This window comes from Capra hircus, chromosome 9 (genome assembly GCF_001704415.2).
Source record: "Capra hircus breed San Clemente chromosome 9, ASM170441v1, whole genome shotgun sequence".
Lineage (NCBI taxonomy): Eukaryota > Metazoa > Chordata > Mammalia > Artiodactyla > Bovidae > Capra > Capra hircus.
Window position 1 is genome coordinate 25,601,908 of NC_030816.1, and position 26,579 is coordinate 25,628,486.

Here is a 26,579-nt window from a genome sequence, read left to right on the forward strand (position 1 = left end):
GACACGGGTTCTATCCCTGGTCCGGGAAGATCCCACGTGCTGCAGAGCAGCTAAGCCTGTGTGCTACAGCTACTGAGCCTGAGCTCTAGAGCCCAAGAGCTGCAACTGCTGAGCCCATGTGCCGCAACCACTGAAGCCCGTGTGCTCCACAGAGAAGACCCCTCAGTGAGAAGCCCGCGCGCCACCACTAGAGAGTTGACCCCGCTTGCTACGACTAGAGAAAAGCCCGCGCAGCAACAAAGACCTAGCACAGCCAAAAATACATAAATAAAAATTTTAAATTTTTTTTTTAAAAGAGGGACAAACTATATCCACACTTGGGCAATTTACCTCTTCAGAACACCTGAGCATCTAACATAAAGAGTAGGAAGAAGTGAGATCAGAATTTTACGCTTTGATATTAGGGTCACTTTAAATTTCTGAAAAGACTTTCAGATTCTTTTATATATACTTTGTTCCTGTCCAGATGAGCTATTTGTGCCTGGCCCAAAGTTAGCACATGATAAATGCTTTCTGGAATTAGGTCACTTTTCAGTGACTGCAAATACAGAGCCTGTGTTCAGTCCCGTAGCCTTGGCCCCACCTCACATTTATGGAGAAGGAATCAGAGGCCCTCTTTGGAGTGTCAGTTCTCTTTGATGTGGTGGCACTGTAAGTAATAATCATAACTAAGTTCTACAAAGCTCCTGAGGAGCTTACTTTCATTGTCTCCATTTTATAAATGAGATAACTGAGCCTGGGCTAGGTGGAATTCCCCAGCGTGGCACAGCAATTCAGTGGTGGGTCTGAGATAGGATCTGTCTGAGTGCAGTGACAGCAGGCTGACAGCACTCTCCCTAATGCCTTCCTTATCTAAAGTGGCCTTCTCTTTCTCTCTGCCTTGCTTTTCCTCCTGCAGAAACAGCATGAGAGAGTAAGGGAACAGACAGAAGGGGTGAACGTGTCTCTGAGGACGTCTTCTGACTCACTGATGATGCCACGACTGACCCTCTCAGAACTTGATAACATAATAAAGGTAAGGACACATGTGACTTTTTCAGGTTAGTATTCATAGTAGGTTAGAACATTAGCTCAGTGTCACAGAGGAGCAATCGACTCCATTCTATCAAGTTAGGTGGTGTTGTTAAACTAAGATCAGGTGACTGCAATTTTCAGTTTCTTTCATTGTTCAGTTGCCACTAGCCACATATGGCTACTTAAATTTTAAATTACTCAAAACGAAATAAAGTTTAGGACTTCCCTGGTGGTCCAGTGATTAAGAATCCACCTGCTGATGCAGAGGACAGAGGTTCAATCCCTAATCCGGGAAGATTCCACGTGCCGCAGGGCGACTTAGCCCAAGCGCCCCGATTGCTCTGAGCCTTCATGCTGCAACTGCTGCTGCAAGCCTGCTCACCCTGGAGCCTGTGCTCTACAACCGAAGAAGCCACCACAGTGAGAAGTGCTCGCCTTGCAACTAGAGAAATCCCTCTTGCAGCAAGGAAGCCAAAAGTAAATACTTTAAAAAAATTCCTCAGTCACATTAGCCACGTTTCGTGTGCTCAGTAGCATCGCATGTGGCTGGTGGCTGCCATTTTGGGCAGCACAGCCAGTCACAGAAAGTTCTGTTGAAAGTGCAAATGTAGATGCGTCCTACTCACTCTTTACACATAAGTTGTACGTTTAATAAAGCTGGGATTCAAGATCAATGAAAGTCACATTTTTTAAAGTAGAAATTTTCCAATAAATGCAGTGAACCAAACTATCACTGAAGTACTCTCGGCTCATTTTTATTACCTTTAAAAGTATATTATCTTAAAGTCATCTGATCACCATCCTATTCTTTGACAGTTTTAGCTTCCTTTCTATCCCTACTCCCATCTGGTTCCTCAGTGACATCAAAACCCACATCAATGAGTCTTTCAGCTCTCAGACCTCCAGTTCCTTCCACTTCTCCTGTCCAACAAGCTCTTCCTCCCCATCCACCTCTGTAATCCCTCATATGACCAGACCCAGATCTTATCATCAATAAGAGTACCTCTCCCAAATCCGAGTATCAAGCTCCCTAAGCTTGGAGAAGGAAATGGAAAACCATTCCACTATTCTTGCCTGGAAAATTCCATAGACAGGGGAGCCTGGCAGGCTGCAGTTCATGGGGTTGCAAAGAGTCAGACACTACTGAGCACCCTAAGCACCATCTCTTATCGCCCTTACTGTAGAGTATACACTCCAGAAACTCTAGCCACTCCAAAACCTCCTCCATCTCATTCGCGCTACTCCTTTCATAGTCTTCCTTCCTTCCATTCAGTCGATCAGTTGTGTCCGACTCTTTGTGACCCTGTGAACTGCAGCACGAGCAGTTAAAATTATCAGTATAATCATTCTTTGCAAGCACCCTTTACTTCCATACATACTTCTTTCTCTATTATACTCACCTGAGAATTCTAATCCCATAACCCAGTAAACCCAAGTACCCTCAGCATCATGGCCTCACCAGAGAAGCCAGGATGACTGGTGGGAAACCCACCTCCCATCTCTCAGTCTGGCTGGTGACCTTGCTTCATGCTTCATTAAAAATAGGAACAATGAGAAGAGAACTCCCTTCATTTTTGCTCCCCACATCTACCAGTCTGCTTCCATGTGTATCCTACTTCTCCCTTTCTGTTCTGATTAGTGAAATGTCCCTTCTCCTCTCAGAGTTCAGTCCCGCCACCTGTGTTCTGAATCCCACGCTTCCTCTGCTCAACAGTAGGGTTGCTGGTTTTCAGTCCATCAACTTGTGCCCTCTCTCTTCTGTTTTGCCCAGTTCTTACTCTGCTGAATCACTACTGCCAACATAGAAACATCTAGTATCTGATATCTTTTAAAATTTAAAAAAAAAAACTTTCACATCCTCTCTGATCTCTGCACCATTACTCTGCTTCACAACAACATCTCAAGAGTTCTATATAGTTGCCATTTCCACCTTCCAGCCCCCCACTGTCTACTATACCTAACCCATTTGGAGAAATTACTGGTTGTCATCAGTGTTGGAGTCTCTGAGGAGAGCTATCAGTAAATGCTACCCACCTTCAGGACCTAAGTTAAAAAAAGTTTAAAAAGTTGTAAAACAGTAAATATGAAGATCAAGAATATCACCTTTATTTCAGCTAAATTGAGGTGTGGCTTTTTAAAAGATCTGTTAGCCAAGTGGGATGGCTGATACTCAGTTCCAGAATTAGCAGGTTTACCCACTGAAACTGCCAATACTGCAAGGTTCATGGGGGTGCCCAGGGCAGCTTGCACTGTATGGAGGAGCATAGGAAAACTCAGCTTTCTGCTGGCAGCTTGCTTCCCAGAAGCAGCAGTCTGGAGTTTAGTCTATATAGTGATTCCCTCAAATTTACCAATTAAATAAACCACTTCTCCTCTCAGAGCAAAGTAAGGAAAAAGTGAAAAGGTCACTAACTGAGCTCCCTTCATAGAGATGGAACATCACCTCAGGCGCTCGAAAAAAGTGCTCCCCACTAACAGTTGGCTTATGTCTTCTAGATAAAAAAGAAAATTAAGTGACCTACTGAGAATCAGATAGAGGTGAGGGGAAGAAGAAGAGGTGAGAGTGTTTAGAATAACTATTGAATGACCAAGAGAGCAAATTTCAGCGTTGAGGGCCCAGCCAAGGCTGGAAGTAATAGATTTGTAGCAGCATCCTATGTGTGATCTCTAGCTAAGATCATAGATCCACAGTTGAACTGAAAGTTAAGAGAGGTCACATGGTAAAGTGAGTGTCAGTGAGAGTAGTCAGCACAGGAAGTGTAGGTGAGAGTTCAGATAAGATGAGAACTGAATGATAACCATGAGACTTAGTAGCTCAGAAATCATTAAGTAAATTTCTGTGTTGGTGGAGCAATGAGGTAAAAACCAGACTGGAATAAGTCAAAAGTGTGAATTTTAAAATGATGAAATAGAGATAGCATGTATAAACACTTTATTTGCAGAGGGTTTCTATTTTGCTATGAAAAGATTAAAATTAGGGAGAAGTGAGGACAGTGGAGCATTTCTATTTAGTTTACGTTTCTTTTTAGACGAGAGATGGCAGAGCATGTCTGAATCAGTAGAGAAGGAGTTGAAGATGCAAATAGGTAAATATCTATGTATATAGTTGTTTAGACTTCCCTGGTGGCTCAGCCGTAAAGAATCCACCTGCAGTACACGCGATGCAGTTTTGATCCTTGGGTTGGGAAGATCCCCTGGAGGAGGGCATGGCAACCCACGCCAGTATTCTTGCCTGGAGAATCCCGTGGACAGAGGAGCCTCATGGACTACAGTCCATAGGGTCACACAGAGTCGGACACAATTAAATCGACTAAACATGCATGCATAGTCTTTTAGACTCTTCTGGATCTGGCCTGAAGCTTACTGAACTTCACAGTAAGGAGGAATAGAGATTATCTTTGGTGCTCGCTAGGAAAAATATTTTAAGTCCCTCTAAATTCAGTTTTTTTCAATATTTTCTTTAGAATGCATCAGGGATTTATGCCGAAATAGATGGAGCCAAAAATGAACTTCAAAGAAAACTATCCAACCTAAGCAACCTCAGTCATGATTTAGTTCAGGAAGCTGTTGACCATGCACGGAACCTTCAGCAAGAGGCTGATGAGTTGAGCAGGTAATACCCTGGTTGTAAGAATGCAGACATCTCCAGACTGAGTAACTTATTTTTGTTCACTTTCACATGACCGGGTTGCTGGGATACAGTGTTAATAGTTTTGTTTTTAGGACTGGGTTTGCGTGTTTGTTTGTCTGTTTGTTGGTTGGCCAGTTTGAGAACCAGTTGTTTACTGAAATTGCTCTGGGGAGACAGTTTTTCAATTTTAAAAAATCAGTCAGATTAGAGATCTGTGTTGTAGCGGGGTAGCTCTGTTCCACAATTAATAGGATAACCTAACACGTTTTAGTTAGGGATATAACTGCTCCACAGAATATTATCAGGTAAATCAGATCCCTTTGCAAGGTCCAATTCTGCCATCATTTCAGAGACAGCATGAGCTTTTCATACCCAGATGTCTTAAGTAAAGCTGGTAGGAAGTCGACAATTAAGGGACTTGTGTCAGATCTTCTAGCTGCCCCACAGTGCCTAGCAGGAACTATTTCAACACCTGTTAAAAGAGCATTGGTTTATGTTTTTCCTCACAGTATCTAGAAGAGAGTCATAAGCACTCATTTAATGTTAATTGAAATGTACTAAAAGACTGGAATTTAATTCATGATCCTGAAAAATATAGGTAAATAGCGAGATCATTGAAAAGAAAGATTGCAAATCTGGCAATTAGAAACAAGGATTGGTAAAGGTCATGAATTAAATAAGAACCAGTAGTCACTTCTGTTCAAAACTAAATCACCTTTTTTTCCTGATTGCCAAAATTTTCAAATATCCTTCCAAGTCTCCCAAGAAGAGAGGGCAGAGTTGGAGTGGGGATGGATAGATCATAGGTAAAACCTTGGTGTGTGAGACGGTGTTATATACAGCTCAGTGTCATGTTCCCAGGAAATGGGCTTTTTATCAAGCCAGTCAAATGGAACTTGGAGAAAATGCTAGCTTTGGTAATAACTGTGTGGGTAAGTTATTGTTTTTGAGATTAATTTTATGGCTGTCTTCGTCGTTCTTTTGTCATTTAGTAACTACAGCTGTTTGGGAGTTCCCTGGTGGCTCAAATGGTAAAGAATCTGCCAGCAATGCAGGAGACCTGGATTCGATCCCTGGGTTGGGAAGAACCCCTGAAGAAGGGACAGGCAACCCAATCCAGTATTCTTGCCTGGGAAATTCCATGGACAGAGAAGCCTGGCAGGCTCTATGGTTCATGGCGTTACAAAGAGTCAGACACCACTGAGCAACTAACAGCTCATTGAATGGGATACCAACACAAACCTCTAGATGTCACCCAGCAGCAAACAGAGTTCTAGCTAGAACTTTTAAGGAAGTAACCCCAAGCTGTACACAAAACATAATCAGAAATATCAATCACTTTAAGTCTCCTTTTTATGTTTAGCATATTTCTACATGTATTCAGGAAAACATCCAAATTTATAGATGTCTTCCCTTCAAAATGTGAATATTCTTTGACGTTTGTCTGGTATACCCAGTAGATCTGCATATTTTGTCTCAAATAGAAATACATATAATTCATCAAGAAGCTTCCAATTCAAAAGCACATTTTTATTTTGTATATCAATATAGTACCCATTTTGTGCCTAGTAATGAAAACAAAGAAATAAAGGCTTTTTGTTTCAAGTTCTTAGGTATATCTGCTCACCAACTCTAGCCAGCAGAATTTTTAAGTATTTAAAATATTGGTAACATTTTATACCTTTTATCCATTTCTTTTAAAACCTCAGATTTTACTCTCTTTTCCATTTCTGAACAGGGAGTTATAGGGAGATATAAGTAGCAAACATTTGGATCAGAATTACCTTTGCAGAGCAGGGCTGCATTATAATTTTCATGAGCTATAAAAAATTTTAATTATATAATCAGTCCTGAGTGTTCTTTGGAAGGAATGATGCTAAAGCTGAAACTCCAGTACTTTGGCCACCTCATGTGAAGAGTTGACTCATTGGAAAAGACTGATGCTGGGAGGGATTGGGGGCAGGAGAAGGGGACGACAGAGGATGAGATGGCTGGATGGCATCACCGACTCAATGGATATGAGTTTGAGTGAACTCTGGGAGTTGGTGATGGACAGGGAGGCCTGGCGTGCTGCAATTCATGGAGTCACAAAGAATTGGACACGACTGAGCAACTGAACTGAACTGAACTGAACCTTGATATAAAAGCTAATGTAATAATTACTGTTATCCTCATTTTTCTTCTTCTGATTTCAAAAAAAAAAAAAAAAATTAACATGAAAGCATCTTTGTGGGCCCTTAGTGTGCCTAATAGATATCAGCCCTATTGTATAGGAGCCAGAATGATGGTGAACTTGGACAAAAGAGAAGGGAGTTGCCAAGGAAATTCAGAGGAAGTCTCTCTGAGCCTAAGCTGATGCGCAGAGACTGAAACTGGATGAAGGAGGCTGAGAAACGATTAGCTGAGCTCAGTAGGTCCAGGTGGTGTGAAGAGAGCAGCCAGTGTAGGATCTGTAGTGTCGTGCAGATCACATCGCAGTGACTCTTCTGAGAAGTTGCTGCTGCTGCTGCTGCTGCTAAGTCACCTCAGTCAAAAGTTACTGATGAATAAAGTGATACTAGTCATCAGTATCCAGAGTTGGGGGGAAAGGATGGAACTGGTGGGTTTAAGACTGAATAAAGTTAAGACAAAGGGTTTAGGATGGGCTGCAGAGTGAAGGTGGAGTTCATAGTATAGAGGAAGAAGAGTTTGTCAGTAATATGAATTACTATATGGATACCCATACAGTTTGAAATTTCCATTTAGGAAATAGTTTAAGTGTAATAATAAGCCCTAAGATTCGCTAGATGCCAGGCATGGTACCAAGCACTAAACATATTCTATCCCTGTTGGACCTCACTTCAATCCTTTGAGGCACATATTGTTATCAGCCTCTGCACGGGGGTGTCTAGTGCATGATGTGCTGTGCTGTGCTTAGTCGCTCAGTCCTGTCCGACTCTTTGTGACCCCGTGGACTGTAGCCCTCCAGGCTCCTCTGTCCATGAGGATTCTCCAGGCAAGAATACTGCAGTGGGTTGCCAAGTCCTCCTCCAGGAGATCTTCCCAACCCAAGAATCGAGCCCAGGTCTCCCTCTTTGCAGGTAGATTCTTTACCATCTGAGCCACCAGGGAAGACCAGGAATACTGGAGTGGGTAGCCTGTCCCTTCTCCAAGGGAACTTTCTGATCCAGGAATTGAACCAGGGTCTCCTGCATTGTAGGCAGATTCTTTACCAGCTGAGCTACCAGGGAAGCCCCCCATTGCATGATGGGTATCAGTAAATATTAGCAGAACCTTACAAGAGTCGGAGGAGACAAAGGCAGAGAAAGTGGTGTAAGGATCAGGGTGATGGTGAGGTGGGGCTGTGCACTTAAGGGGAGCAACCAGGCTTCAGGAGTGAGACAGACCTTAACCATGTTTGCCCTGGGCAAGTTGTGCACCCTTCCTCAGAGCCTCAGCAACTTCTATGGGAAAGGAATAACAATGTCAACTTCACAGGTGTGGTAAGACGTAGAGATATAGTATACGGAATGGGGCTGACCCAGTATCTGCATGTGATGCTCAATACATATTATAACCCTTCTTCAAGAAGTATGAGATCTGTTATATAAAAGAAAGAAATGAGATTGAATAAATAGAGTGAAACCAGCTAATATTTATTAATAACACCGTGCTGAGGTTATGCACCCTCTCTGAGAGCCTTACTTTCTTTGACAGGAAGGGAATAACAGTGCTGATTCGGGTAAGCAGTAGGTGGGGATGAATATGGGTTCATTCCTCTGCCTGACGCCACCACATAAACAAGCTTTTGCTTGAAGAGGTGCAGATGCTGTTTTAAAATCAGCATTTCCTTTCCCTGAGGCCGCTGCCAGGCAGGCAGTTGCCAAGGAGCCAAAACAAGGTGAAGTCTTGAAAGAACTAAAAGCAGAGGAACGGAAAGATGATGTGCCCCTAGGAAAGGCCACGAGGTGGGAGCGGGGGCAGTGGAGGGGTGAGGAGGGGGCACGTGGGTGAACACTGCCCAGCCAGGTAACTTTAAAAAAACAAAAAGGAAGTGCCTATAGTCCTGGCAGTATTCTAATCAGACTCTAAAAATGGCCCTATTTCCCGATGAGGTAAAAAGGGGCAATAATGCCAGGTTTGTTCATTAACAGGAATTTGCACAGTTCAGATATGAATGGACTGGTACAGAAGGCTTTGGATGCTTCAAATGTCTATGAAAATATTGCCAATTATGTTAGTGAAGCCAATGAAACAGCAGAACAGGCTTTGAACATCACTGATCGAATTTATGATGTGAGTATTCCCTTATTTTAACATTCATTTTTATATCAATATGTTGCCTTTTCCTGGCTTATGACTTTGTTTTCTAATGTCATCTCTTGAGCTTCCAATGTAACTCAAATGGCAGAAAGAGCAGCAGAACTGAGAAAAGACCATTTTATTTATGTTATGAATGCTTCAATAGTACAGGTTCTTCAAGATGTCTCATGCCCCAGTCAGTGAATGCCAGCTCCTTTAACATAAGCTTTTTTAAACCAAAGTCCCTGAATAAAAAATATCGGAGACTAGTTCCTGCTGATATAGAAGATTGTTGTTGTTCAGTTGCTCAGTCGTGTCCAACTCTTTGTGACGCTGTAGACTGCAGCACGCCACTAGAGAAGATACTTTATGCATATATTCAGATTTCCTCAACTCAGAAACATTGTTTATTCAACAGCTTCTTCATGACAAGCGCTTTCTTTGGTGGGGCCTTGGCCAGGCACTGTTCTTAGTTCACTGAATTTTCTTCAAAAACCATTCATCTTGTAAATATCAAGGATATTATTTTCTCATGTTTACATTCGATCTTCATTTTGAACTGTGAAAATGAAGCTGTATGAATTTTGTTTGGTGTTTAGCAGATAAAGTGTCAAGCATTAAAATCCTAGAACGATGAAAACTTGATTTCTGTTGCTGTCATCCTTACTTTCTCTCTCCGCTTCCTTTGTAGGCTGTGAGTGGGATTGACACTCAGATCATTTACCATAAAGATGAGAGCGAGAACCTCCTCAGTCAAGCCAGAGAGCTGCAAGCAAGGGCAGATTCTAGTAAATATCTTCACTTTCCTGTCTGCCTTCTGATTTTGTAGCTGCTTCCCTCCTTTCACACAGTGTTTCTGCCTGTAAACAGAGGTTTCAAAATTCTAGAAACAAAAAGAAATTCTGTTTCATTTGAATACTGCCTTAATAGTTCCTGCTCTTGGTCAAGGTGTAAAAAAAGCAGTTATTTGATATTTTAAAATAAATTGTGGTTTTAAAAAGTTTCCATGTCGTAAAATTACATGGAAACATATAGTGGATATTCTTGCTAATCAGAAAGGCTAATTAGTAGAAACTTGCTATAAATACCAATTTTCAGGAAGTTATTACCATAAAATATGCTTCACCCTAAAATTATATCACAGATAATATAACCTGTCTTGAAGAATTCAGAAGCCCTTTAAAACTTTACCATGAAGGGCGTCTTCTCTGGTGGTCCAGTGGCTAAGACGGTGCCCCCACGCTGGGGGAAGGGAGGCGGGTTTGATCCCTGGTCTGGGAACTAGACCCCACATGCCACAACTAAAAGATCCTGAATGCTGCAACAAAGACCCCGTGCTGCCAAATAAAGAAATACAAATAAATACTCAAATTTTACCATGAAGAGATGGGTCAGCACTGAGTCAGGAGGACGGTACCAAAGAGCCCTCTTTTCTTGCACTTTTTTGTAGTTTGTATTCTGCTCAGTTGCTGCCTTTAGGACAACCCTAATGACCACATGGAAAGAAGCACTTCCAAAGGCTGAGGCCTGCATCTGCTAAATCAAGCACGTCTAACATTGGGAGAGGGAAGAAGAAACAAAAGTGAAATGATTCTGGTTAGCTTTGAATCTTGTTAGTTACTCTTAAAAACAAACAAAATTCTTACTAAAACTTACTCATCTCTGGGGTAATGAGCTCATTCCTAAGGATATTCGAGCATTGACTAATGAGGTCGGAAATCCATTATCTAGCTAACTTCTGCCACCTAAAAACAAAGACCAAGTTTGAAACTGAAGATTTCGTGTGATTTTATCAAAGTAATTAATCCCAAGCCTAAATGTTCATTTTCTCTTTTTTTCCAAAGAAAATAAAAAATGCATTTGTTTTTATACGCAGACTATTTAACTATTTAATTACATAAAACAACTATTATCTTTTCTGGGTAAACAAAGGCATTAAAAATGCTGTTTCTTCATTCTAACTAATTTCTTATACAAGTCTAGTCTTAACACATGCTCTTTAGAAAAGAATTAGAATATTAACAGTAAAGAATTAGAATATTGGTAGTAAAATATTTTGGATAAATGTTGTTCATATTTGTGTATTGCTTTTGTTTGTAAAGACCAGAATATGTGGGTCTTTGTGATGCAGTGACAAAGTATTTTAGTCTCCTCAATAATTTGCAACGTATTTTCTCAGTCTTGTCATTATTGAGTTGTTGAACCCCGTGAAATCAGTTTTTCTATTCTAATAATGCTATCTCTTCAAAGTTGTATATTTTATGTGTAGATTAGTCTCTCTGGTTTGGTCTCTGAATATTTTGCAGATCTGGTCACCTATTTCATGATCTTGTTTGGTTAAATCCCTTCATATGTTTATTTGCAAAAGAGACACCTATGGGGACTTAGGACTGTGTGGCTCAGAACTTGCTTCCCTTTAGAAAATATGAGTGTTTGTAATATAAATTCACATTTTCAAATTGAATCATATTCATCTCTAGTTATATTATAATTTCAGGTTACTATTAATTCATTTCCAAATGAGTTCCAATGATCAGTAATCTTTATTTACCAGGTTTCCTTTTCTTCATTATCCATGTCAAATAGTTAGCAATATGTAATAAACTCAGGAAACTACTATTTTTAAAAATCTTCTACTGAATTCATTTGTAAAATGGAAAATGTTTATGTAAGACAGTAAGTTCCAAATAGGACAGACATTTTATGAAGCATTTCTTCTTTTAAACATCCAGCCCCAAATAGATTTTCTTTCTCCTATTTTTATCAGACTCCAAATATAGTTAAATATATTTAGCCTCGATATTTCAGCCAGTGTTTTTTGCAGTAACAGACCCAAAAGAAAGAGAATAGACTGCCGTATCACAGTATTTAAAAGTTGAAACTAAAAGGAGAGAAGGCACAAAACAACTACAAAAGATGTTTAAGACCCTCCTTGAATTCTGGGGAATTATTGACACAAACCAGAGGAAACAAGAAAGAAGCGCTTGTACTTTAGTTATGTTGTACTTGGTACAAAGTACATTGGCAGAATCAACTAAGCATCAGCTATATATACCCGTTATACACATGTATGGGAAAAAAATAATTGTACAATAAAACCAAGCACACCAATACTGTATAATTGAAAAGAGACAGTATCCCGAGGAAGGGTATATATCTGTAAGCCCGTTAGAGAGAAGGAAAAGAAGAACGGGAAGTGAAGAAATTACTTATCTGTCAAGAAACATACATTTCTTGATGCTTTGGAAGTAAACAAAGCATGAAACAATTCTTGGGAAGTTGATCCTTCAGTTTAGGTGACGAGATTTTACATCATGACTTGTTTAGATTTGTGCCAAGATAGCCCCAATTAAGGTCTATGCTACAAGCACATTTTCGAAACTAATTTTTCAAGGAAAAGACTTATAATCAAAACAGGTACTAAAAATGAGTAGAAAATCTGATGTATGTAATCTGGAGAATTGTATGTATGTACATATGTATAATAAATCTAATCAGTAATTAAGCCCTCCCATAAGAAAATCTCAAGGCTCAGATGGCTCCACTAGTGAATTCTCCAAAACACTTGAAGATATAACTCCATTAGTATATAAATTCTTCCAGAAAATAGAAAAATTGGAAATCCTCTGTCTTTCCATGAAGTCAACAAAATTTAGACATCAAATCCTAAGGACATTCATTATAAAGAAAGAAAAATATAAGCCAAATTCTCTCAGGAACAAAGATGTGAAAATCCTATCAAAAAATTAGCCAATCAAATCTAGCATACAAAAAATTGGTAATACATGATCAAGTTAGATTTATTCCAGAGTTTCAATATTTTAACATTTAAAACATTAGTAGCAATTCACCACATTTACCAAACATAGGAGACCATTCATATGCTTATCTCACTATGTGCAGGAAGATCATATTAACAAAATTCAGTACCCACTCACGTTTTAAAAAAACTCATAGCAAACTAAGAATAGAAGGAAACTTCCATAATCTAACAAGGAAGAATAAAATAATATTCAGCAAGCATATATCCATCCTGAAATATTGAAAGCCTCCCCGTTAGGATTGGAAATAATGATTATCAATTCATTGTGTAAGTACCTAGTTTAATTCTGTGTAAAACAGTTAGAAATTAACTTTTAAAATAACACTGTTTGCCATAACAAAATACCTAGGAATAAATCTGATGAAAGATGCTAAGATCTTTACACATCCAACTATGGTACACTACTGAAGAAATTAAAAGATGATATAAATAAATAGAGATCAAAATGAGAATTTAGATCTAAGGAAGAATAAATAAAAACTGTATTGTATTCATATATATTTAATATATAAATACATATACATTTTATATAATAAAAACTTCAATTAAATGAAAGTTTTTATTATATTAAAAACTCTATAAACTGTATTATTTATATATGTTTTTGTTCAGTTGCTCAGTCATGTCTGACTCTTTGCAACCCCATGGACTGCAGCAGGTCATGTTTCCCTGTCGTTCATCCTCTCCCAGAGTTTGCTCAAACTCATGGCCATTGAGTCGGTAAGGCCATACAACCATTTCATCCTCTGTCATCTCCTTCTCCTTCTGCCTTCAATCTTTCACAGCATCAGGGTCTTTTCCAATGAGTTGGCTCTTCGAAACAGATGGCCCCAGTATTGGCGCTTCAGCTTCAGCATCTGTCCTTCTAATGAATATTCAGAGTTGATTTCCCTTAGGATTGACTGGTTTGAGCTCCTTGCAATCCAACGTCCCTTTGGACCTTGAGAAGACTCTTAAGAGTCTTCTCCAATATCACAGTTCGAAAGCATCAGTTCTTCAGCACTCAGCCTTCTTTATGGTCCAACTCTGACATCCATTATGACTACCGGAGCAATCATAGCTTTGACTATATGGACCTTTGTCAGCCAACTAATGTCTCTCTCTTTCAATATGTTGTCTAGGTTTGTCATAGCTTTTCTTCTGAGGAGCAAACATCTTTTAATTTCATGGCTGCAGTCACCATCCACAGTGATATTGAAGCCCAAGAAAATAGTCTGTCACTGTTTCCATTGTTTCCCCATCTATTTGCCATGAAGCGATGGGACTGGATACCATGATCTTAGTTTTCTGAATGTTGAGTTTTAAGCCAGCTTTTTCACTCTCCTCTTTTGCCTTCATCAAGTGGCTCCCTAGTTCCTCTTGGCTTTCTGCCTTAAGGATGGTGTCATCTGCACATCTGAGGTTATTAATATTTCTTCCAGCAATCTTGATTCCAGCTCGTACTTCATTCAGCCCAACGTTTCTCATGAGGTACTCTGCATGTAAGTTAAATAAGCAGGATGACAGTATACAGCCTGACGTACAACTTTTCCAATTTTGAACCAGTCCATTGTTCCTTGTCTGGTTCTAACTGTTGCTTCTTGGCCTGCATACAGGTTAGGTGGCAGGTAAGGTGGTCTGGTATTCCCATCTCTTGAAGAATTTTCCACAGTTTGTTGTGGTCCACACAGTCAGAGGCTTTAGCATAGTCAATGAAGCAGAAGTAGATATTTTTCTGGAACTCTCTTGCTTTTTCTATGATCCAGCGGATGTTGGCAATTTGATCTCTGGCTCCTTTGTCTTTTCTAAATCCAGCTTATAAATATAGAAGTTCTTGGTTCACATACTGTTGAAGCCTAGCTTGAAGGATTTTGAGCATTACCTTGCTAGCACGTGAAAGGAGTACAATTGTTTATTTATGAGTATAATGTATTATTTATATATATATTAACATTGTATATATAAATATAGTTTTTATATGATAGCTTACATTAAGTGGAAGATTTGAATTTGTAAAAATAAGAGTTTCTGCCAGAATTTATCTATAGATTCAATATAATTGCAATTAAAGTACCAGAACTGTATATACACATACAGGATGTTTCTAGAATTTCTTTAGAAATGGGCATGGAAAGGGTAGGCAAGAATAGCCAGCACAGTCTTAAAGAATAAAAAAACAGTTGGAAGATTTAAACTACTCAAGACTTTTAACTGTACAGAAATTAAGACAGTGATACAAAATATATAAAAATTATAATATTCTATCATTTCTTTTGAATAAAGCTTAAAAATAGACACAGCTAAGGAACAGAGGTAGGACTACCTTCAGGTAAGTGTGGAGGTCCCAGGAAACCAGAAAGGCTAACGATGCTCTTTTTGTTGCCTGGGTATTGGTTATATTTGGCGTTCAGTTTGGGAAAATTCATCAAGCCATGCACTTGTAATTGTGTACCATTTTCTAGATGCGTGTTGTGTATCAGTTAAAATTTTATTAAAACAAGAAAAAAACTATTCCTATCTAACCAGGCTGCTCTTAATCAGTTGTGCTACTAGGTGTTGTTAGTCATAGTAGTACTATATTTTCAATCAAAAAATTAGCCATTATCTCTATAACCTTTGTGAGTTCCTTTATGACATCCTATATCACTCCCAAGCAGTGTTACAGGTTTTCCGCAGTCCTTTACCTCTTAACTGAAGTGCCACTTCCCAGAATTGGCATTCTGTGTTTATATCATTCAGAATATTGCAGATGACTCCATTGTACAAGGGGCTTCCCTAATAGCTCAGTTGGTAAAGAATCCCCCTGCAATGCAGGAGACCCCAGTTCAATTCCTGGACCGGGAAGATCTGCTGGAGAAGGGTTAGGCAACCCACTCCAGTATCCTAGCCTGGAGAATTCCATGGACTATATAGTGCATGGAGTTGCAAAGAGTCGGACATGACAACAACTTTCACTTTACTTCATTTCCATGGTACAAACCAGAATTTTTTTCGTTGAAACAGAAATTTCACGACACACCCCACCCCACCCCCATCTTTGCCCTACTTGTGCTTCTTTTGGCTTCTTCTCCGCAGGCAGTGATGAGGCAGTGGTGGACACCAGCAGGCGTGTGGGTGGAGCCCTAGCAAGGAAGAGTGCTCTCAGAAACAGATTAAATGATGCCATTAAAAGACTACAAGCCGCAGAGAGAGGTGAGCATCTCAAACAAAACTTAAGCTCATCCGTTTGTTCACTAATACTAAGGTAAACCTCTGAGGAAAGAGTAAGTGATTCGCTGCTTATCAATCTTTTTATAAATAATATTGCTTTCTGATGACAAAAGAAACTTTATCTCACACACACAGACACACACAGACATACACACACATACACAAAAGTCCTGGAAGATAATAAAAGCTGTAGCTACATCACCTAGGGATGACAATTAAATTTAAGAGCATTTTCCTCCAGTCGTGTGTGTGTGTGTGTGTGTGTGTGTGTGTGTGTGTGTGTGTGTGTGTGTGTGTGTGTGTGTGTGTGTGTGTGTGACCAGGATGTTTATACTGTTGGGTAACCTACTTTCTTGTGAACATCCTTTTTCATTAACAAGTAAGCCCTAATTTGGTTATTGGGTTTCTCTGGCCCCAGCAGTAAACAGCTGCTCTCTGTTACATAGCATGTCTTTCTTATAGTGCAAGCAGAGAAACCACCTAGCCAGAGAGGGAAACAAGAGCACTCATGTTGCCTAATCTGAAACTACGGGGGTATCTCACAAAGATGTGACGGGAAGCAGATGTGCCTTGCCCGGCATAGTGAAAGTTAGCACATTGCTGCTGGATGTGGTGTTTCACTGCACGGAGCAAATCCGGCAGCGGTACCACAGGACACCAAAGCCCTGGCCAGATGGGTCTGTCTCATCAGTATCATCAGAGCTGCTACATGCTAAGCCCTGCACTGCATTTTACAAACATCATCTCATGTGGGAAAGTATTGCTTTTAGGCAGATGTGAACCCCAAGGCTTGTCAAGTTTGGGGAGCTTGCTCTGAAAGGTACAGCAATACAAAGACGATGACCCAGGATTCAAAGCCACAACCGTCATGAGTTCAGAGCATGAGAGGTTGAGTTAAATGTTTCTCTGGTTAAAAAAAGAAAAAGAAGCTAAACCTCACCTGAGAGATTTTTGTTTTTATTACAGAAGTAATGCATGCCCATTATAGAAAAATTAGAAAATAAAGATAACAAAAGAAAAAACAAGGGAAATCTGTTATAATTTCATTATCTAGGAAACAAACACTTTGTTGTAGACTTGTTTTTATTTTAAATATATGACTTAAAAATTGCACTATAGATCTCTTTTGAAACTTACTTTTCTTATTCAAAAATACCTTTCCTTACCAATTTATGTCTGTACTAGAGCATCATTTTTATGGCAGAAGGTGTCCTACAGAGATGAAAGTGATATTTACAGTAAATTTCAGGCAAACATTTTATGAGTTAGTATCTCATGCACATTTTGTATACATGTTTTCTCACCAGGTCTCTAACCTGAAGTAATATTACTCTTTTTTAAAAAAAATTACGTCTTAATTTGAAAATGTTTTAAATGAACTACCTGATTTTATTGAGACTTTATAGAGTCTTTCAATCTCATTTGTCAGTACTGTTTACAGTATTCTTATGCACCTAACTTACACCATGATTAACATGCATGTAAAGGTCCCAGTTAGACTGAAAAGCCTGAACCTGAGGTCTGTTTCATCCCAGTGATTAAATGAGTATTCATGATCCCATCAAAGGCCCTACTTCTTTGCAAAATAAATGTCCTTGTGCTCTGTGTGAAGGTGATGCTCAGCAGCGCCTGGGTCAGTCCCAGCTGATCACCGCAGAAGCTAACAAGACTACAATGGAAGTCCAGGAGGCAACCGCCCCGATGGCTAGCAATCTAACCAACTGGTCACAGAATCTTCAAAGTTTTGACTCTTCTGCTTACAACACTGCTGTGGATTCTGCCAGAGATGCAGGTATCACCTAGCAACTTCACAACTTGCATCCAATTGAGGAACTGGCCATTAAATCCTGCATATCTTTCATTAAGAAGCAGTTTTTTTTTTCATTTGAGTTTTAGATTAGAATGTTGTAGAAGTTAGCTTGTGTGCTTAATCGCTCAGTCATATCTGACTCTTTGTGACCCCATGGACTATAGCCCACCAGGATCCTCTGTCCAGGCAAGAATACTGGAGTGGGTTGCCATACAAAACAAGTAAATGAAAAAGCATAATGTGATATGAGAGTTCATAAAGACTCTAAAGTGGCTCCATTTCTCTGAGAGAATTGAGGGGAGAGAAACCCTGTTTTGTACGCATTTTCATAACCAACATTTAATGTAATGCTTTAAATGTGCTCTACTGCCTTTAATGTTAAACACTATTATACTATATAATAATAGTCATTTTATAGTATGGCTCTTGTGGTCAGTGATCCAAATAACATACATTTACCTCTGTATTAATAAACACACTAAACTGATAGCTAATTATTTACCTAATTTCTTTCCTTTTGTTGGAGAAGCGGTTTGTTTCCTAAGTACAGAAAAGAGATGTTTCCTAGGTCCTCACTGAAATAGTCTCCTGAAGTATGAAAATGAAAGTAGCTCAGTCGTGTCTGACTCTTTACGACCCCATGGACTGTACAGTCCATGGAATTCTCCAGGCCAGAATGCTGGAGTGGGTAACCTTTTCCTTCTCCAGGGGATCTTCCCAACCCAGAGATCAAACCCAGGTCTCCCGCATTACAGGTGTATTCTTTACTAGCTCAGCCTCCAGGGAAGCCCTATTCTCCTGAATCTGAGTTTAATTTGGCTCCAGGAAGAGGCTTGCTTTTGCTCAGCTGCTCATGCTCAGTGACCATGCCCTGCCCTTAGCTAGGAGTTTGCCCAAAGGTATTTGTTTTCTACTCCAGTGGTTCTCAAACACGAGTGTGCATCAGAACCACCTGGACCCTATCCCCATATTGCTGGTCTGGGGACCACACATTGAGAACCACTGCTTCAGTCCATGAAACTTTTAAGAGAGCTATGCTATTCTCTGTTTCGGATTTTTTTTTTTCATTAAGTTGTATCCTCATGATTTGTGCTCTTTTCTCTGTGTAAATTATATATCCCCTCCTCCCCCCTACCTCCTCCCCCCTACCTCCTCCCCCCTACACACACAAAAAGAAAATAACCTTAAAAATCAGTATGGTCTGCTCATACTATCACCTTCGTCTAGGATCATAGATCATGACCCCCCATAGATCATGACCCCCAACCTTGGCACAACTGCCACTTTTCTGGGCACGCTCCCTTATTTCTTCCATCCAGCTCTGCTTCTGCTGGGACCACTGCAGTGGCATTGTGATAAGTGAACAGCCATCTTAGAAAAAAACCTTCCCACCCACCCCACCTTGCCCAGCATTTCTTTTGACCTGTTATATCAGTTAGAAATGTAAGCAGAACTTGTGCTCTTTAGTGAAACATCTGTGTATTTGTCATGGGTCCCGCCCTTTAGAAATGTACATTGTATGTCAGCTTGCTCTGCATACAATTTATAGATCAATATGTATTGTAACCCACTCCAGTACTCTTGCCTGGAGAATCCCATGGACAGAGGAGCCTGGAAGGCTGCAGTCCATGAGGTCGCTGAGGGTCGGACATGACTGAGCGACTTCACTTTCACTTTTCACTTTCATGCATTGGAGAAGGAAATGGCAACCCATTCCAGTGTTCTTGCCTGGAGAATCCCAGGGACAGGGAGCCTGGTGGGCTGCCATCTATGGGTCGCACAGAGTTGGACACGACTGAAATGACTTAGCAGCAGCAGCAGCAGCATGTATTGTAAACATCGCAGAATAGAAACTGATTATGCTTTGGACTTAACTATTAATTTTTTAGAATTAAATATAGTTTCTTACAGTTCTACCAGAAGTAACCATGCATTTGTTATCTCTTCACCTGATTGCTGAAGTAGACTTAACTACTGAGATATCTACTCAAATGATTCATTTTTATTAACCACAGTTGGAAACCTGACAGAGGTTGTCCCTCAACTCCTGGATCAGCTTCGTACAGTAGAACAGAAGCGGCCTGCAAGCAACGTTTCCGCTAGCATCCAAAGGATCCGAGAGCTCATTGCTCAGACCAGAAGTGTTGCCAGCAAGGTAACCAGTGCAGAGTCATTATCAGTCACTCGGTGATAAGGACAGTGTGAGGCTGAGCTTAGATCCTTGAGCAGCTTCCAGAGCTGGAAACTTTCTACTGTGTAATCCAGCTTGATAGTACTCAGCTCCATCTGTTCATTAGACTCAGCGAGGAGATTTGAAAACCAAACCAATTCCTGGTCCCAACCATAAAGCAATAATCAGGCTCTCTAGATGAGGGCTCAAAACCTGTGTGTTTTTTTTTTTTTTTTTTTAAGCTCCTCAGTGATTCTAATGTGTAGCCAAGATTCAGAGGTATACTTTTAGCCTAGTCAACATAGCTCATAGAGCAAAAGGAATCAAAGACCAACCCCAATTAAAGACTCAATTTTATTATTACTATTCATTATCCTAAAAGCTATCTTTGTGTAATTGCTAAATGGAATATTCTTGCTCATCTGCCTTTTCAAAGAATTCTCTGGCACAGCATAGATGATACGAAACTTTTACTGACCTCTCCACCGGCTTAACACATAGCAGCTAAACTGAACAATTTCAACAAAGTCCCCATTCTGATATGCTACACAGAAGCAACACAACACCGTAACTAGTGCCAGCATTGATAGGAAATATCCTAACACAACAATTAGCATTTTCACTGTGGCACAACAGGGCTTGTTCTTAGCCCTTTTTCTAATTTGTTTTTTATTCATTTATAAACCAGCATGATTTTTTAACAACCAAATTATTATTTGGTTGGTTTTATTTTCTCAATTGCAAGTCAACCTGAACAGACTATTGGCCCTAACTACTGACAGAATTAAGAATTGGAAATCAACTGTTTTGTAATGAAGGAAATTATTATTGCTAACTTTTAAATAATATATGATAATTAGCCCTACACCACAAATCACCTTTTAGATACCTTGGAGAACATTTCAGAAAAGATTTATTGTCAGTAAATGGCATTTCCAAAGCTAGGTTTCTGTGAATGCCTTCTGGTACTTTTATTTCTATGGAGTAGAATTTAGGAGCCTTAATCACCTAAAACCATTTTCTGAAGAAAGTCCTGGCAATGCCTTTGGGAACCCACACAGCTCCCCAAAGGGAGATGCTTTCTAATACAGATGGATATCTTTTTCAGACGCTCAATTTTTACAGACTTTAACCCCATATACTACTTGATTATTTACTAAGATGTATTCTTCTCAACTGGCAACATAGGACAGCTGCACCTTAGGTACTTGGAAATATAATCTTGAACTCACTTGCCATCAATATTAACTAAGTTAATATTAGTCAATTGATGTAATATATCTAATTATTCATAAATATTTGCATTATGGCGTGAATATACACAGTCCTTCCACTTCTGAATATTCTGAAAATCACCTTGAATCAGACCAGGTCAGCATGTTATATGGGGCCTCTTAGAAATGCACTTTCTGAATTGTGCTTCACTGTGATGCCTTTCTAAGGATTGTTATAAGGAAAATCTTAATGAAGTCATCATTACAGTTATTATGATAGAGCCAGACACTGGAAAACACTTTATAGTTCCTTGTTTCATCCTCTTAACACATCTTTTTTCCTCATTTAACGATGAGGAAACTGCAGGTTAAGTGATTTGCTCATGGTTCCACAGCTAGTAAGTGGTAGAGCCAAGTTTCAAGACCTCATATAAGACTTAGGAGCTGGGTCTAGACCCCTCCCAACTGTCTAAACATGGTCTAGGATACTGCTCACAGCCTCACCAGTGCTCCTCTTTTGAAGACCCTAGGGAAAAGGTCCTAGCTGTATTAGAACCCAAGATTAATTATTATTCTCCTGATCAATTAGTTGTTAAATTTATAGACCTTGTGAATTGTATAACAAAGTATCCTTTCAAGCTGTTTAGTTCACTTTAACCAAATATGTAGTTCATTGTGGAATTCATATTTACCCTCATTCTTAGACCTACTTTGTTGCCTTTTTGTTTTGCTTTCTTTCACCTAGCTTTAAATTTAAGCTGTATTATCTTTAAATCCTTTCTCCAACAGATGAGGACATAAGTAAACAAAGGCTTGGAGGTCATGGTAAAGCTCAGAGACCTCATAAGAAACGAGGGAAGCCCATTGAGCCCATGGGAAAGCACTGTGCCCATTTCTGTACTTCTGCATTTTAATGAAATAATTTTCTAACTTCAGATCCAAGTCTCCATGATGTTTGATGGCCAGTCGGCAGTCGAGGTGCACCCCAGAGCCAGCATGGATGACTTAAAGACCTATACATCTCTGAGCCTGTACATGAAGCCTCCTCCTGTGAAGCAATCGGAACTGGCTGTGACTGCAGATCAGTTCATCCTGTACCTCGGAAGCAAAAACGTAAGAGCAAGTGGTTTTAAAAGATGGAATTACATTCAAAGGAAAGATAAGTGCTTTTCTCTTGCCTCAAAAAAAACTACCTGTGCAAACAAACAAAATTCCCATTCTAGCACCTCAGAAGGTGTAGGTCAGAAGGCCAAGACTAAAGTAGCAATTCCTTCTTTGTGTGGGACAGGTAATTCTTCCTCTGTGGGGGATATTTCGTGGTTTCTTCATATCACCCTCACACTGCAAACTCAGGAGTCTGAATGCTGCATTTCAAAGACATCCAGAGTACAGAGACTTACTGTATTTAATGCTGAAACCCTGCTTGAAGGTATATAGCAGTCGGTATTGGCAGGCGGCATTATATTCCCAGATTAACGAAACAAGGTTAGCACCTTCCGGGCAGCCGTCAAATGTCCACAAGCCCAGAGTTCCTCGCCTTCCTGTCCAGGGTATACTTAGACAGGCCCTGAGGGGTATGGTGGGGGGTGGGTAGTAGGCAGGGGCCTCACACTGATGCACCAATAGGAAGACTGGAAAGGAGGAGGCACTGCCCAGTCTAACAGGCACTCTGGTAATAATTTAAGACAGATATGCCTTATAGACAGCCAAACGTTTAGATTGCTAATTGTCCTTTAAAGAAATGAGAACAAAAGATGATATTCTTTCATATGAATTTTATTTACAAGACTTCCTAACATTTCAGGCCAAAAAAGAGTACATGGGTCTTGCAATCAAAAATGACAACCTGGTGTACGTTTATAATTTGGGAACTAAGGATGTAGAGATTCCCCTGGACTCCAAGCCTGTCAGTACCTGGCCTGCTTACTTCAGCATTGTCAAGATTGAAAGGTAAAGTGAATCCATGACACAGGGCTGATCTGCACATTTCATAAGAAATCTATTGAATGCACTCACACACGCACAGATACATACACACAGTCTTTCTGCGGATGTTGCTCCTCTTTCTTCCATTATTTATGTATTTCTTCACAAGTACCTTGGTAGAAAACAAAAAATTAGAAAAAATAGTCATCACTTCTAAATAGAAATCTGATTATTAGTTGTTTTTTTTCTAATCTGGCCAATCCACAAATCCAGTTCCAAGGTGGAATGTGGTTTTTCCCCTTCCCATTGATTGTTGACATTCTGTAAATGCTTATGAAAATGACAAAATCAAGTCACCAAGTCTGTGATGAAGGGATTTTCACATTTTGACATCTAAAAATAAAAACAATGTATCTTATACAAATTATTTGGCTACTAAGGAGTGAAAATTCTTTATCTGAACAGGGTAGGAAAACATGGAAAGGTGTTTTTAACAGTCCCAAGTCTAAGCAGCACCGCAGAGGAAAAGTTTATTAAAAAGGGGGAATTTGCTGGAGATGACTCCTTGTTGGATCTGGATCCCGAAGACACTGTGTTTTATGTTGGGGGTGTGCCATCAAACTTCAAGGTGAGCTATCCAGCCATATTTTTGCTTAATTGCAAATCTACAATGATTGTTTTTAGAAGTCCATAACACCTACAGTGACTCGGGGTTGACTGGAAACCTTGATACCTTAAAAATAGAGTTTAGGTCAGTGGTTGGTAGGATTCTGAATCAGGGTCTGTAAATATGCTGTGTAAATCTGATCTCTGCTACACATATTTTCATAGTATCAAATACTTTCATGCTATAGCTAAAACTTGAATATCAAATGTGTTTCATCCTGATACATGCATTTATAATTAATATTACCCCATCTACTGCAAGAATGTCTGTACCTTGTAGGTTTATAGCTAGTCTTCAGGTTTACAGATGACAGTTTCAAAAACCCAGTTATTTCAGCTGATACACAAGCAGGAAATTAAATACTTGGGATGTGGGAGGGGTAGGATCTAGGGAGACAGATGAGACCTGATGAAGGGCAGGTTCAGGAAGGGCCCAAGAAGATAAGGAGTTGATCTACAATTTCAGGTGCAGAACTATTACTCACTAGTTAGAGGCACATTATTGAACTTTTCTGAGAATTACTTCCTCTCTTTTTATGTGAGGACAGGAATACCTACCTCATGGGGCTAGTGTGAGGATTGACTTTGGTCATGAATGCATTGTCAGGCGAGTGACTGGCACGTAGTATATGCTCAGTAAACCCACACCCTCTCTGCTAAGGTATGAACAACTGAACAGTAATTCTATATCTGAATGGTTTGGCATAGAATAGACACAAACTCAGGTCTAGAATGATATTCCTGTCAATGGGAAGGTCCCCTTGACCTTTGTCTCCCAGCCTGATCTGTGTAAACTGGATGAAGTAGTCATGGGAGAATTGACTTCACTTTGTTTCACAGCTGCCTGCTAGCTTAAACCTGCCTGGCTTTGTTGGCTGCCTGGAACTGGCCACTTTGAATAATGATGTGATCAGCTTGTACAACTTTAAGCACATCTATAATATGGACCCCTCCAAATCAGTGCCCTGTGCCAGGTAAGAGCATGCTAAGAGCACTAAAAATTTGATGGCTATGCAAGAGCTGCAGATAGGACAAGTGTGGGTCAATATTCAGGTTTTTAGTCTTTTCTTGGGGAAAATGAATTTTGAAACTGCTTAATAGTCATGCATGTAAACAGCTTTTCAATTCTTCTCTATCATAATGAGCATGCACAATTATTAAAAAGTTAAACTCCTGAATTGCAGCTTTGGTTTTGGCTAACAGAAACTAGGGTCTCACTAGAACCTTCTGTTCTTAGCACACAGGGTGCTAAGAAAAAAAAATATATATCACAGACAGTTTTTTTTTTAATGCTTCTTTATGTCTCACATGCAGACATCAGGACTTCATTTAAATGCTGTAAGACCCATGGAAAATGTCATGAAAACGTGTTGAAAAGAACCTCATTTGAAAGCATAACAGATACTGTCATGTTTATATGATCCTTGCATTTTTATTTCAGAGACAAACTGGCCTTTACGCAGAGTCGGGCTGCCAGCTATTTCTTTGATGGCTCTAGTTATGCCATAGTGAGGGATATCACAAGGAGAGGGAAATTTGGTCAGGTGACTCGCTTTGACATCGAGGTTAGAACACCAACTGACAATGGCCTCGTGCTCCTCATGGTCAACGGAGTGAGTAAAAAGTCCTACATCTTCTCCCTTATTGCCTTTACTTTCCCACCATGCATGTTTCTAGAAACCTTCCCAAGTTGAGTGTGTCATGCCATAAAACTGAAGGTTTAGTTTATAAAGCAAAATTGGTTTTCTTTTCCTGCAGGGACATGATGTCAGCAGTAAGAAAAGCAGCCATGAAATGTCATTTCCCTGCGCTAGATTTTTCAGTTCAGTTCATTTCAGTTTAGTCACTCAGTCGTGTCCGACTCTATGTGACCCCATGAATCGCAGCGCGCCAGGCCTCCCTGTCCATCAACAACTCCCGGAGTTCACTCAGACTCACGTCCATCGAGTCAGTGATCCCATCCAGCCATCTCATCCTCTGTCGTCCCCTTCTCCTCCTGCCCCCAATCACTCCCAGCATCAGAGTATTTTCCAGTGAGTCAACTCTTCACATGAGGTGGCCAAGGTACTACAGTTTCAGCTTCAGCGTCATTCCTTCCAAAGAAATCCCAGGGCTGATCTCCTTTAGAATAGACTGGTTGGATCTCCTTGCAGTCCAAGGGACTCTCAAGAGTCTTCTCCAACACCACAGTTCAAACGCATCAGTTCTTTGGCGCTCAGCTTTCTTCACAGTTCAACTCTCACATCCATACATGACCACCAGAAAAACCATAGCCTTGACTAGATGGACCTTAGTCGGCAAAGTAATGTCTCTGCTTTTCAATATGCTATCTAGGTTGGTCATAACTTTTTTTCCAAGGAGTAAGCGTCTTTTAATTTCATGGCTGCAGTCACCATCTGTAGTGATTTTGGAGCCCCAAAAAATAAAGTCTGACACTGTTTCCTCATCTATTTCCCATGAAGTGATGGGACCAGATGCCATGATCTTCGTTTTCTGAATGTTGAGCTTTAAGCCAACTTTTTCACACTCCACTTTCACTTTCATCAAGAGGCTTTTTAGTTCCTCTTCACTTTCTTCCATAAGAGTGGTGTTATCTGCATATCTGAGGTTATTGATATTTCTCCCAGCAATCTTGATTCCAGCTTTTACTTCTTCCAGCCCAGGGTTTCTCATGATGTACTCTGCATAGAAGTTAAATCAGCAGGGTGACAATATACAGCTTTGATGTACTCCTTTTCTTATTTGAAACCAGTCTGTTGTTCCATGTCCAGTTCTAACTGTTGCTTCCTGGCCTGCATATAGGTTTCTCAAGAGGCAGGTCAGGTGGTCTGGTATGCCCATCTCTTGAAGAATTT

The 26,579-nt window shown here is 40.0% G+C and overlaps 1 protein-coding gene across 3 annotated transcripts in view; it reads left to right on the forward strand.

The window, feature by feature from the left end:
* The window catches only part of LAMA4 (laminin subunit alpha 4), a 148,382-nt gene that overhangs the window by 89,055 nt on the left and 32,748 nt on the right, over window positions 1-26,579 (forward strand). For all 3 annotated transcript variants that reach the window (XM_018053050.1, XM_018053048.1, XM_018053049.1), the window contains 12 exons: window positions 899-1,015; window positions 4,479-4,627; window positions 8,779-8,920; window positions 9,618-9,714; window positions 15,804-15,920; window positions 17,551-17,730; window positions 19,764-19,903; window positions 22,069-22,245; window positions 22,937-23,082; window positions 23,524-23,686; window positions 24,565-24,698; window positions 25,166-25,337. In XM_018053050.1, coding sequence (XP_017908539.1) covers window positions 899-1,015; window positions 4,479-4,627; window positions 8,779-8,920; window positions 9,618-9,714; window positions 15,804-15,920; window positions 17,551-17,730; window positions 19,764-19,903; window positions 22,069-22,245; window positions 22,937-23,082; window positions 23,524-23,686; window positions 24,565-24,698; window positions 25,166-25,337 — 1,734 coding nt within the window. The remainder of the gene's footprint in view (window positions 1-898; window positions 1,016-4,478; window positions 4,628-8,778; window positions 8,921-9,617; window positions 9,715-15,803; window positions 15,921-17,550; window positions 17,731-19,763; window positions 19,904-22,068; window positions 22,246-22,936; window positions 23,083-23,523; window positions 23,687-24,564; window positions 24,699-25,165; window positions 25,338-26,579) is intronic.